Source organism: Coenobita brevimanus, chromosome 43 (genome assembly GCF_032717465.1).
Source record: "Coenobita brevimanus isolate Jiangsu-jjx chromosome 43, ASM3271746v2, whole genome shotgun sequence".
In the NCBI taxonomy this organism is placed as follows: domain Eukaryota; kingdom Metazoa; phylum Arthropoda; class Malacostraca; order Decapoda; family Coenobitidae; genus Coenobita; species Coenobita brevimanus.
The window spans coordinates 25,940,423-25,955,072 of NC_136996.1; the positions used below are offsets into that span (position 1 = coordinate 25,940,423).

A 14,650-nucleotide genomic window follows, 5' to 3' on the forward strand; every position below is an offset into this window, starting at 1 on the left:
CCCAACTTCAGAGGTCTCCACAAGTCCTACGGTAACTGACGAAGGCTCAACAAACATTCCAGGAGAAAGCTGAAGGTATGTGCCATAAGCATATTTAATTTTAATAATCTAGGACTAACAACTGATTTTTGGCAAATATTTTTTAAGAGTCTGTCGGAGCCCGAATAACCCCGCGGCACACGCAAAACATCGGTAAACATGCCCGCGGTGTAGGGGTTAAAAGAATTTCACCATAGAATATTTCCGACTTACAATGACTTGAATGACTTGATCTGTCATTTCTGTGAATAGGTGACTTTGCTCCCGGGACACGCTGTATATACAGTATATAGATATTGTTACGGTAGCGCCAGCCCGGGGCTATTACAAAAAGACAACAAGGCAGCCTTAGATGGTCGGCCTCCACTGCGTTGCAAAAATAACGCAGACCCCGGCACTGACACTCCGCAAACTAGAGAAAAACTGCGCAATGGAAAAGTACTTACTTAAGAACGCAACACTCTGTACTTTGATAGCAAAACGGAACAGCCTACCTATAGATCTAGCCTACTATCGTCACTACCGGAAATAATACCGCCCGAGACAGTTTACAGGAACACCTCCCACTTACTCCCGGTGGTGACGAATTTCTACTTAACCCGTGTCCAAGGGGGAACGCAGTTAATAGCTCACGATGGTTCTCACTAGCCTTGTGCAAAGAGATGGGATTAAACTGTGTAGGGGTTAGGGGTGTGTGTGTATGTACGTATGTTGGGGACGGTTAACAAAGGCAGCGAGAGGACCACGGTGAGCCAGACTGGCCCTCCAAAGACAACACAGTTACAAAAGCAAATAAAATAACTACTTCCCTCAGTCAGCAACAAAAGACTAAAAATAAACTTAAATGAAAACGCCAGCTCGGCATAAAAATGACTGGGGAGAGAGAGAGAGTGTACAAACACCCGATACTGAAGCTGGTTGGGAAGACACTGCCCTGACGCCAGGCTCGTTTGCAGCCAAGCGCGAACGCATGAATCAAATTAATTAATAAGAACTTATATTCGTGCCCCTCTCTCTCTACAATAAATGGGTACTTCTAATGCAAGCAAAACATTATTAAATATACTGGTAGCTCACACAAGACAATCAAAATAATCAAATGCATACTCAGCATGGTATGAAATAAAATTGCCCTCAGTGGCAGGAACGAAAGAAACAAAAGAACTTGTAACACTCGCTAATTTAAACTCCGCGAATGACATGGATACATACTGCATAATCCCCTAGCCCAGCTGTAACGGCTGCACCCGTGGGAAAGGACAGGCGGACAGCGTAACACGCCCTTCCCCAAGGGAAAATTTTGAGCCCTGGATCAAAATTTTCGAATCAAGACCCTGACCCCTCCCTGGATAAACAATCAGCAATTACGTTATCAGTCCCTTTAATATGCCTAACTTCTAAATTGTACTCTTGCAAAAGCAAACTCCAGCGGGTCAAACGCTGGTTCTTAAATTTAAACTTGTTCAAAAACTGCAGGGGATGATGGTCTGAATAAATCTTGATCACAGGGCCAAAAGGGGGCAGGTAGACAGCAAAGTGTTGCAGGGCCAGGATAATCGCTAATAACTCCTGCTCTATGACGGAATAATTCTTCTGGGCTCTATTAAACTTCTTTGAGAAGTATGATATGGGATGTTCAACGTGGCCCTCATCCGGCTGCATCAACACTGCTCCTACCCCTACTCGGCTAGCATCAACTGCTAGCACAAAAGATTTGTCAAAATCTGGTGCACGCAATATAGGGTGGTGGCACAGCAGAGACTTAACAGTAGTAAAAGCTTGCTCACACTCGGCTGTCCACTGCCACTTCTTATCCTTGCGCAATAAGTCAGTAAGAGGGGCAAGCACTGTGGAGTAATTCCCAATAAATCGTCTGTAATAGCCGATCATGCCCAAAAATCGCTGGAGGGCACGGCGACACTGGGGTGCTGCAAAGTTGGAAATGGAATCCACCTTAGCCCGAGGTGGAGCCACTTGCCCATGTCCTACAACAAATCCAAGGTACTGGACCTTAGCACATACGAACTCGCACTTGTCCAAGTTGACTACTAAGCCAGCTTCCTCCAACCGCTTAATGAGCATTTCCACATGATCAAGGTGCTCCTCCCACTTGGTGTCATACACAATGACATCATCGATGTAAACGACACAATTAGGTATGCCATCCACCACTTTATCCATAAGCCTCTGGAAAGTGGCTGGAGCATTCTTCAATCCATAAGGCATCACCTAGCACTGATATACTGCACCACTGACAACAAAGCTAGCCACTTGTTTAGCCCGTTCCGTCAGCGGGACCTGCCAGTATCCTTTTACTAAGTCAAGTTTGGTGATATAAGTGGCATTTCCCACCTTGTCCACGGAGTCATCGACCCGAGGTAAGGGATAAGCATCAGTCTTAGACAGTGAGTTAACCTTCCGGAAGTCCACACACAACCTAACCTTCCCATCTGGCTTCGGCTGTAAGGTAACTGGTGAACTCCACTCACTGAAACTCCTCTTGATCAATCCATGGTCCAACATATACTTGATCTCATTATCAAGAGCTTTCTGTCTGATAGGGTTGATGCGGTAGGGAGCTAATTTTACAGGCTTACTATCCCCAACATCAATGTCATGAGTAGCCCAAGTTGTCAATCCCGGTGAATCTCCAAAAACTTTCGGATGTTTCCATAATCTGTTGCACAGCTCTTCTCGCTTTACTGGATCAAGGTGTCGCAATTTCTCCACCAGAGCTGCATAACCATTGCCCTCCCATAGGTCAGCTGGTAACATCTCACCACGACTAAGCACTTCCTCCTGCTCCTCCAACTCACTACCAACCACCAAAACTACAGGAGCGCTATCCCCGGTTCCCTCAACGTCCACTCCAAAGTCACCTTCCAGGGACTGTGGCTGTAACCCTGGTCCACTACTCACATCACCGGCACCAACAGCTCCCTCCACAGCACGTTCCTTTGATGCCACGTTCTCCCTTCCCCGTCCTTCACATCCCAGGTGAGAGACATCAGCAGTCATCCCACAATGAGAATCAACTGGGCGGTAGTATGGCTTCAACATATTAATGTGGCACAACTGAGTACTCTTCCGCCTATCTGGGGTAACAATTAGATAGTCAAGTTCCCCAACTCTCTTCTTCACAATATAAGGACCACTGAATCTAGCCGCCAGAGGTTTTCCTTGCATGGGCAGCAGTGCCAAAACTTCATCTTCTTGCTTAAACTCACGACTTCTGACCTTCTTATCGTAATGAGCCTTCATTTTCGCTTGAGCCCCGATTAGATGGTCACAGGCAAGCTCTAAAGCGCAATGCAGTCTCTCCCGAGTGCGGCAGACATAGTCAAGCATGGATTCCTGGTTGCTAGATTTGTTGTTACTCCAGGCCTCTCGCACCACATCCAAGGGACCACGAACTCTGTGCCCAAACACTAATTCATTGGGTGAAAACCCTAATGACTCAGTTGGTACCTCTCTCACTGCAAACATAACAAAGGGTACCGCTAGGTCCCAATCCTTTCCACTATCATAGCAGAAGGTGCGCAGCATTGTCTTTAAGGTCTGATGATGCCTCTCCAGGGCACCTTGTGACTGCGGATGGTAGGCACTGGACAAAATGTGTTTGATGCCCAACTCTGTCATTGTCTACTTAAACAAATTAGATGTAAAATTTACTCCACGGTCTGACTGCAACTCCTTGGGCAGGCCAAAATGAGTAAAGAACAGGATAAGTTGCTTGACTACTGACTTCGCCTGCATGCTTCTGATTGGTATAGCCTCTGGGTATCGCGTTGTAACATCCATTATGGTTAACAAATACTTGTTTCCAGCAGAAGTAGGAGGTAAAGGGCCCACGATATCAGTGATTACCCGGGTAAACGGAGGTTCAACTGCAGGAATGGGAGTCAAAGGGGCCACAGGAAGAACTTGATTAGGCTTGCCCACTATCTGACACGTATGACAGCTCTTGATGTATGCAGCAACTTGTCCCGGCATACTTGGCCACCAAAAGTTACATCTTAAGCGCTGCACTGTCTTTCTGTTTCCCAAGTGACCTGCTAAAGGTCCCTCATGTGCTAACTGTATTAACGGCACCCTATACTGCACAGGCACCACCACCTGCACTAACTCACCCACTCCTCCATCCACCATGGCGCCAGTGGGCGTCCATCGGCGATGTAAAACATTGTCTTTAATCAGGAACTCCTCCTTACCACACTCCATACTTCTTTCTTCCCCTACTTGAGCAAACAAGGGCTTTAATGTTACATCCTCCTGTTGCCTCACCCTCAATTCTGCTGGCCCAACACCCGCCAGCTCTACTGAGGACTGAGATAAGGGACTGGTCGGGACACTGGATTGCGAAGGACGATCAATCTCAGCGCCACCTCTAGTACACTCGACAGGGGGAGGAATGTCAGACTCCACACTCTACCCTCAACAGTGACACTCTGTTCCTCAGGCGCGTTTGATGGTGGTCCTGCATCCCCGCAGTCGACCCCAGCGTCCTGAAATTCTTCTAAACCAGTCGGTGGGCTGGGTTCAGTCTCCACACAGACACACTCAACACCACCTCTAGTGTCCTGAGTGGGAAGTGGGGTGGCGCCCATGCACGCATTCCCACTCTCCTCACCCACTACAGCAACACTCTGCTCACTAGGTTCCTCCATTGGTGGCCCTGCCTCATCACAGTCGACCCCAAGAACCTGTGACTTCACCAGTTCTTCCTCCCGGGCTGCAACCTGTGCCATAGATCTTGTAATTGCACAGACCGGGAACATGGCTTCCACTTCTGCATCAACTTCAATACCAATTTCTGGGGCGTCAAAACACTTCTCTGCCACAACAACTGGTGGAGGAAGAGATGGAAATACTTTCTCCCCAGCCAGGTCGTTCCCCAGCAGAAAATCAACCCCCTCTACTGGCATTACATCAGCAACAGCTACTTGAGCTGCAGCCTGAACAATGGGGCAATCAAGTTCCACATGAACATAATCATAGTATTCATCTGCGTTCATGCCTCTACACAGCACATACTTTCCTGAGTTTACAGGCCCTCCAGTCACGTTTCTGCACACAGACTGTTGTGCACCGGTATCACGAACCACAGTAACTGGATAACTGATCCCATGAATTTTCACTGTGCTGGGACACATAAAAGGTTTACACCAGTCTAGGGACGATTTCTGAGGCAGTTCATCCGGAGGTGGCATAGCATGTTGGGTAACTTTTTCAGCCTGAGCTGGCAGCGAACACAGCCGGCAGCACTCCAGCTTTCCACAGACTTCTCCCTCACCGTTACCACTCTCCCAACTCCTCTCGTTCTCCTGACTCGAACCTACAATTAGTGCCACTGGTTTGGCATTTTGGGAGGCCTTCCACTTAGGACAGTTAGGCTTGATGTGCCCACTCTGTTTGCAAAAGTAACAAAGTAGCTTCGAACTGGATACAGGGCTCTTTCTCCCTGAATTCTTTTTCTCCTCTGTACTTCCCTTGGACTGATTCACGGGAGATTTATCCCAGGCAGGGCCACTCACAGTCCTCTCCCTGGAATACTGAAAATTAGCATACTTGACCCCCATACTCTGCAAGGCAAACACCCGGTCATCAGCCCACGTCGCTGCTTCCTTCACGGTCTTAAATCTCTTCTCCCTAATTTTAACACCAATTTCTTTGTCAGCCATGTTGGTAAAATGTTCCATCAAAAGCAGTTCACGCACCTCGTTATACGAAGTGGCGCTCTCACTCAGCAACCACTCGTCTAACCTCTCCTCCAGATACCTGGCGTAGGCCATATAGGTGTCAGCAGGTCTTTTCCGAGCACCACGGAACAACAACCGATAAGCCTCTGGTCTAAGTTCATATACCTTCAGGATGGCTGTTTTAAATTCATCATAATCATCTACATCCTCAGGGCTCAACCTATTATACACTTCCAAAGCTTTTCCCTTCAGCACATTAGATACCAAGCCCACCCAGCGCTGCCTGGGCCACTCAAACTCCCTAGCCTTCTTTTCAAACCAGACAAACCATTCTGTCACCTTCAACTCATCAAATGCTGGCACTAATTTTAGACTCCTTGAGAACCAACTCTCCCTATCCTCTGCACGGCCTGAGGTTTGGGTATCTGAAGTTGGTCTGTTAGCAGTCACCTCCAAGCGAGTCTTCTCCAGCTCAAATCGCATTTTTTCACGCTGCATCTCCAGCTGCATCTCCATCTCCCTCTCTTCTTTCTCTCTGGCACGCTGCATTTCCATCTCCCTCTCTTCTTTTGCACGCTGCATCTCCCTCTCTTCTTTTGCACGCTGCCTTTCCATCTCCAACTTTTTCAACTCCAACTGCAACTGGGCCTCCGGTGACAAGACTCCAGGGTATATAGGAGTGGAATGAACAGCTCCAGGGAAAGCACTAGACATACCTGGGGGAACTGCTCTAAACTGGCTCGGCGGCATCATAGATGGTAATAGTGGGGTAGCGAAACGAGGCAGCTCAGCACCATAGTCAAACTCAGGGCTCACACGGGGAGTACCTTTGCTATGTGCCTCTCGTTGTTCCATATCCACAGGTGACTCAGCACGTACGTGATCTGGTGTAGACACGCGTGACTCCATGGCGACAAATCAATGGCAGTACTGAATAATGAAATACTAATGCTGACTGAGAAACTACACACACATCAACTTCACCTCAAAGCACAGAGAACGCCAAGGTAACGATATCCTAGCAAGAAGAAGGCACTGTTAGGATATCCTGATGCGAAGTCGCCACTGTTACGGTAGCGCCAGCCCGGGGCTATTACAAAAAGACAACAAGGCAGCCTTAGATGGTCGGCCTCCACTGCGTTGCAAAAATAACGCAGACCCCGGCACTGACACTCCGCAAACTAGAGAAAAACTGCGCAACGGAAAAGTACTTACTTAAGAACGCAACACTCTGTACTTTGATAGCAAAACGGAACAGCCTACCTATAGATCTAGCCTACTATCGTCACTACCGGAAATAATACCGCCCGAGACAGTTTACAGGAACACCTCCCACTTACTCCCGGTGGTGACGAATTTCTACTTAACCCGTGTCCAAGGGGGAACGCAGTTAATAGCTCACGATGGTTCTCACTAGCCTTGTGCAAAGAGATGGGATTAAACTGTGTAGGGGTTAGGGGTGTGTGTGTATGTACGTATGTTGGGGACGGTTAACAAAGGCAGCGAGAGGATCATGGTGAGCCAGACTGGCCCTCCAAAGACAACACGGTTACAAAAACAAATAAAATAACTACTTCCCTCAGTCAGCAACAAAAGACTAAAAATAAACTTAAATGAAAACGCCAGCTCGGCATAAAAATGACTGGGGAGAGAGAGAGAGTGTACAAACACCCGATACTGAAGCTGGTTGGGAAGACACTGCCCTGACTCCAGGCTCGTGTGCAGCCAAGCGCGAATGCATGAATCAAATTAATTAATAAGAACTTATATTCGTGCCCCTCTCTCTCTACAATAAATGGGTACTTCTAATGCAAGCAAAACATTATTAAATATACTGGTAGCTCACACAAGACAATCAAAATAATCAAATGCATACTCAGCATGGTATGAAATAAAATTGCCCTCAGTGGCAGGAACGAAAGAAACAAAAGAACTTGTAACACTCGCTAATTTAAACTCCGCGAATGACACGGATACATACTGCATAATCCCCTAGCCCAGCTGTAACGGCTGCACCCGTGGGAAAAGACAGGCGGACAGCGTAACAATATATATATATATTTTTATGGAGGGTGAAAGACTGATAAAGAGAGTGTACATGAGTGAGGTGGAGGGGGGAAGAGGGAAGGGGAGGCCGAGGATGAGATGAAGGGATGGGGTGGAGAGGTATATGAGAGAGGGGTGTGTGAGTTGGGAGCAGGGCAGTGAAATGGCGGAGGACAGGGCGACATGGAGGTGATTTGTTTGTGGCCACCCCAAACGGGATTGAGGCGTCTGGCAATAGATAGATAGATAGCTATAGAGGCTGGCCTCAGCTTACAAAAATAATTGGTTCTTGAAGGTCTTTCGTAAGTCGTTTTTTTCGTAAGTTCATTCTCTCTCTCTCTCTCTCTCTCTCTCTCTCTCTCTCTCTCTCTCTCTCTCTCTCTCTCTCTCTCTCTCTCTCAGATTGAAGCACACTGTTGTCTCCTCTCCTCCACTTACCCCCTACCCTTCCCTGAACTGCAATTATCACCTCTCCTCCTTGTCAGTGTCTTCACCTTGCTATGACTGACCTCACACACACACACACACACACACACACACACACACACACACACACACACACACACACACACAAGCACACATCCACACACACACACAAGCACACATCCACACACACACACACACACACACACACACGCACGCATGCACGCACTTGCACGCACGCACGCACTCGCATGCATGCATGCACTCTCTCACACACACACACACACACAGACTGTAATAAAGACATAGAGGAACACAGAAAGCTAGGGAAATATGAGAGAAATAAGTCAGAGCCACTGAAAGTAACTTTCCAGAGTATGAACTCCGTGAAGGATATACTAAAATATGCAAACAAAGTCATAGAAAGAGAGGAATTTAAAAAAGTATGGATAGAAAGATGCCTAACTCAAGAAGAATTGAGAATACTAAATGAGAAGAGGGAGGAGGCAAAAACAAGAATGAGTGAAGATCAGAGGAAGAGTACGTTTTTTTACAAAATAATTGGATTGCAGGTACGAAAGTGGTACATAATCAGCAGGGAACAAGAAGGAGGAAGGTAAGAGACTCACGTTATGGCAAGTATGTAAACAAGATGATTTGGTTGATGTACCCAAATGTAGATGAAATGGTGTCTAAATTATTAGAGATAGAAGACAATGCTGAAGAAAAGGAACCACACATTATTTGCCGTACTGAAACAGAATTAACCCCAAAGATATCAAACAATACCCTAAACTTAGAGGAATACAATATATGGAGAAGAGACAGAAATTTATGAAAGGAAGGATGAATTATATTCTTAACAAAGAAAAATCTACAGGTCAAAGAAAAACTAGATATACCTACACAGGTAGAACTGATTGCATTGGAGATTAACTTCTCTGAAGGGAAATTCTATCTATCTATCCATTGCCAGATGCCATAATCCCGTAAGGGGTGGCTGTTAGTCTTTGAGTTAGTTATTTTACAGGGAGGGGCACAAATCCTCTGCCTACCCACTTGTTGTCACGTAGGGAACACAAGTAAATCCATCCATCATCCAATCCTATGTCGCCCCTCAGAGAAGCATAGGAACCCGGGGCTAGGCAAGTTAACCCGCCCCATCCCGACCGATTTTCCACCACTGGTTCCCCCAATCCCGACCAATTTTGGAAAAAAAAATTTTTTGCCTCAAACCTCTGCTTTTGGTGAGAAACATCGAAAATTCATAGAGAAATCGCTCACCTGAGGTTTAAAATACTCGATACAGGTAGAAGTACTCCTTACCTTACTGGATTTTCTATCAGGCTGGCTCCAAAGAAAACGAGTTGTATGGGAGGGTAACTATTCCACACTGCTCATGAATGGTATTTATTCGTACCGTGGCACGACATGTTTTTACTCTGGTAACAAGTGAATTGCCGTGACAAAGGCGTGCGAGGGGGGGAGAGGTCATGCGGGATAAGGCATTGTCCCTGCCTGGCATCTTGTAGAGGGAGGTGTCCCGTGGATACGTACCAAAAATCACGCACGAAAATTGAAAATTGTGCAAATTAGGGACCTTGCAATTGATGCTCGTTTATATACGTCAACGGGACTGACAGTGACAAAACATGTGGACGTATATATACGTCAACGGGATGTGACGGGTTAAATAAATGTTAATAAAACAGAAAAAATATCTTGGGGAAACCACCCAGCAGAACCTCTTGCATTTCAGATAAATGGCAAAAATACAACACAGGTAGAGAATTTTAGAAGTGTGCATACAGATAAACATTACATTGATGCAAAGGTCCATGCCTTAGCCTCTTTTGGACATCTCAGATTCAGAGACTTTGAAAACACTAACTTGAGAATCGAGATGAAAGCATCAGTATACTGTATATGTCTGTATGCCATTCCACCCTTATAGTACATCCTAGGACTCACATGGGAGATAAAGTCCGTCACGCACAAATTTTCAAGTGGGTGAAGTCAACCAGCTTAGAAACCATCCTGGCCAAAATGCATCCGAGATGGGTTGCACATGTGTTCCACATGCCTTAGCACCGTCTTCCCCAACCTGTTCTGTATGGCCAACTCCCTTCAGTATGCTACAACCCACAGGAGCAGAAAAAGAGAAATAAAGATCATATTAGAATAGCTCTGAAGAAGTGCAACATCATACCAAAAGGTCCGAAACCAGTGCCTCGGACAGAAAACAATAGAGAGCCTTCTTCAATGAAGGAACCTTTCAACTTGAAGAAGCTCAGAACTTGGCCAGAGAGGAGTGTAGACAACAGAGGCACAACCAAGACAGAGATCTACAACAAACCCATACTTGACATGCCAACTGTGTGGCAAAGTTTGCAGATCTGGGATTGGTCCACACAGTAACACACATTGGAACCACACACACTGAGAAACATGGTATCCCTGTGGGTATAGCAGGCATCATCTTCTGTAGCAGGACACCTTTGAGAGAGAGAGAGAGAGTGTGTGTGTGTGTGTGTGTGTGTGTGTGTGTGTGTGTGTGTGTGTGTGTGTATTTACGTATTTGTTGTATACAGGAATTGAGCTAAGCTCGTGTTGTCCTGTCTCCTTATCTAGAGTACATTTATCTAGTCTACTTTTAAACATATGAATGTTTTTTTTTTGTGTGTGTTCCACCTCTTTGTCTAAGTTGTTTCAAATACTTATGCTTCATTTTGGGAAACTGACCCTTTTAAGATCATTAAGACATCTACTATTCCTCAACTTGAAGTCATGACCTCTTGTTCTTCCATCATCCAGCACAAGAAGATCCTCTTTGTCCACCCTTTCCAATTCTCTTACACATCTAAATATCGTGATCAAGTCACCTCTTTCCCTTCTCTCGTGCAGTGTTGGTAACTTCAGTTTTTCCAATCTCTCCTTGTAGGTGAATTCCCTTAAGCTTGGTATCATCCTTGTTTCCATCCGTTGAACCCTCTCTAGTTTATCAATATGCTTCTTCAAATGAGGTGATCATACCACAGCCACATACTCCAGTCTTGGTCTTATCATGGCCACTATCAACTCCCTCAGCATTTCCTCATCCATATAAGTAAAAGCCACTTTCATGTTGGTCAGTAATCCATAAGTGCCTCCAATGATTTTGTTTATATGCTTTTCTGGTGACAAGTCATCCTGAATAATCATTCCCAAATCCTTCTCATCTTTTCTTTTACTAATTATCTCATTGCCCAGTTTATATGTCCAGTGCTGTCTTTTTTCACTAATTCCCATTTCTAATACATGACACTTCTTGGCGCTAAAATCCATTTTCCAAGTCTGGCTCCAGCTGTGGAGTTTGTCCAAGTCCTCATGCAGTTTTTTACAACTATCAATACCTTTAATATGTTTCGTGATTTTAGCATCATCTATGAACATATTCATGTAACTATTCAAACCCTCTGGCAAATCATTTACATATATCAGAAACATTATTGGGGCTAAGACAGAGCCCTGAGGTACTCCACTAGTCATGTTTCTCCATTGTGACACCTTGTCTCTTATGACTGTTCTCATCTGCCTTCCTATCAAATAATCTCCCTTCCACTTTAATAGTTTCCCATGCACCCCTCCAAAGGTCTTCAACTTCCACAGCAGTCTCCTATTGGGCACTCTGTCAAATGCTTTCTTGAGATCGAGATAGACACAATCTGCCCATCCCTCCCTCTCTTGTATGACATCTGTTACCGTACTGTAGAAACTTAATAGGTTAGTTACTCATGATCTTCCTTCCCTAAAACCAAATTGTCTTGATGTTATCACTTCATATTCTTCTACATGCATTATCCATCTTTTTCTAATAATTTTCTTGCAGATATTACAAACAATACTAGTAAGTGATACAGGTCTGTAACTGAGTGGATCTTCCCCATCTCCTCCCTTGAAGATTGACACAATACTTGCTCTTTTTGAGTCTTTAGGTAACTGTCCATTTCCAGCGAGGTCTTGATGATGATATGAACAGACCACACTAACTGGTCCGCACATTCCTTCAGGATCCATCCAGCCACACCATCTGGTCCCATTGCTTTTCTCACATCCAAATCCCTCATCAGCTGCAGCATCTGTCATGTCAACTGTAATTTCTGCCATTCCTGTTATCCTGGGTTTCATTTCAGGTTCCTTAAATTCCTCTTCCAACACATAAACTGACAGCGACTTGTTCATTATTTCACAATTCTTTGCGTCTTTCGTAAGTTTCATCTCCATCCCTCAATCGTACTATAGTTACTTAACTTTCATTTTACCATTTACAAACCTATAATATAGTTTTGGCTCTTTTTTACATTTAGTTACAATATTTTTTTCGTATTTCCTTTCTTCTTCTCTCCACACCCTCACATATTCATTTCTTACCTGCTTGTGTGCCTCTCAAGCCCTTTCACAATACCTTTTTCTCACTTTATTCCATGCTCCTCTTCTTGCCTCATGTGCCATTCTACATCTGTTGCTAAACCATTCTTTCTTCCTTTCCATAGCTGCGGAAAATTTTGGGACATATTTACTAACTCCTGTTGTATACACTTCTGTCAAAAACTCATATTTCTCATCAACATTTGTGATCGAATTCATTGTACTCCAGTCTACATTTTGGAAAAAGTTCCTCAGGGAAGCAAAGTCTACCTTCTCATAATTGTATCTATTTTCTCAGTTTTTCATCTCTTTTTCCTTCCCTTATTCCTCTTACTTCCATCTCAATAACCAGGTGATCACTTTTACCAAAGGGGCATTGGTAGGTTATGTTCCTCGCATCATTTGGGTCCTTAGTGAATACTAAGTCGAGCCTTGATGGTTCATCGTCACCCCTAATTCTTGTATGTGAGTGAGTGAGTGTCCAGCCAAAACTGGAAAAAGGACATTTATGAAACTGGGCAGGATGGTTGAAATTGGGTCCCAGATCAGCCAGTTTCAATTTCATGTTGATTGATGTATTCTGAAGGGTTGTTTTAGACCCAAATAATTGTTCCCATTGGTGGAAAATGTGGCATTTCCTTGGAGTTTTTCATATGTGTTTGCAGAGGGGATGGGGGGGTTGTACATGTTCACTATGTCTGTTACTTCGTTGATGCTACAAACCAACAGTTTTATTCAGTAGAAATGATAGTACTGTAGTTATGATGTTGGTAGCTGTAGAGATAACTGTGATGATGGTGGTGGTGTTGGTGGTAGCTGTTCAGAAGCAGCTCACATTTGGACAAGTGATTTGTGGCCTTATGCTCAGAGTACTTGATCCAAACCAACACAAAGCATGGTTCAGAGACTTCTTCAATTGGAACAAGTACTGAGTGGCCTGATAGGTCTATAGGGCTATTTGTCTCTAATGTTATTTAATATCACTTAAAAATGTAGAGCAGGCTTGGAGTAGTACCAGTCATTGCAAAAGTAGCTTAACAAATCCCCAGTGTATATGAATACACTTCATATGCTCAAGCTTTAACATTATTATAAAATGACAAGCATCACATGCATTACATGAACCCCCATTGTGAGAAGTACCAGTAGTTCATACATGTAAAATGCTAAGGAAAACCCCAAGAGTGTTTTACATGCCAGAATATCATAATTATAAACAGTTCTATATGGTACTGTATTTGTTTTATGGATGATTTCATGTGTTACAGGTGATGCCCAGAGTGCGTGTAGAGGACATGGGTCACAAGATGGGACTTAATGGTGTGGACAATGCCAAGCTGACTTTTGACAATGTACGAGTGCCCAGAGAGAACCTTCTCAACAAATATAGTGATGTTTCTCCGGAGGGAGAATTTACGTCCACTATCAAAGGGTTAGTGAAACTGTGAACACATACAATATCTTCTCTCTTGTACTTAATTATTGTGCAGAGTGATGGACTTAACCCCTGAAGTACTAACGGGATCGATTGATCCTTTTCAGGATTACGCTAGATGCTGAATGTGATCGATAGAGGAGCCTATGTAAAAAACTGCGGACGCTAGGCTTCAGCCCGATTATGACGTACAGTATATCGATGCAAACCAATGAGAACTAAGTCCTGAGTAGGGAAGGCAGAGGATCCAGGCCCCTACCCATAGTGGGGGAGGAGTGATTCCTCCACCACCCTCTCACCATCTTCCATCCATCCATCATCCAATCCTACGTTGCCCCATGAGGAGCATACAAGCTCGGAGCTAGGCAGTTGGTCCTGACATTTAAGATGAGAGTGACCAACCTCACTCATCCCTGAGTGGCATTACGTGAGCAATAAACCCCAACCACCCCTTGGATATAAACCTTCACTGGCTCAATCCGATTGGAGCACAATAATTACCTACTAAACCACCAGATGCCAATATTTGGTTATATGGTTACCACCCAGCATAGTAAATGGTTTCCTTGTGTACAGGAAACCATTTGGCCTCTCACTCAGT

At 44.7% G+C, this 14,650-nt stretch overlaps 1 protein-coding gene across 1 annotated transcript in view; it reads left to right on the plus strand.

Moving 5' to 3' along the window:
* The window catches only part of LOC145397751 (uncharacterized), a 119,732-nt gene that overhangs the window by 47,359 nt on the left and 57,723 nt on the right, over window positions 1-14,650 (plus strand). The window contains exon 6 of the mRNA XM_080270773.1: window positions 13,883-14,046. Coding sequence (XP_080126899.1) covers window positions 13,883-14,046 — 164 coding nt within the window. The remainder of the gene's footprint in view (window positions 1-13,882; window positions 14,047-14,650) is intronic.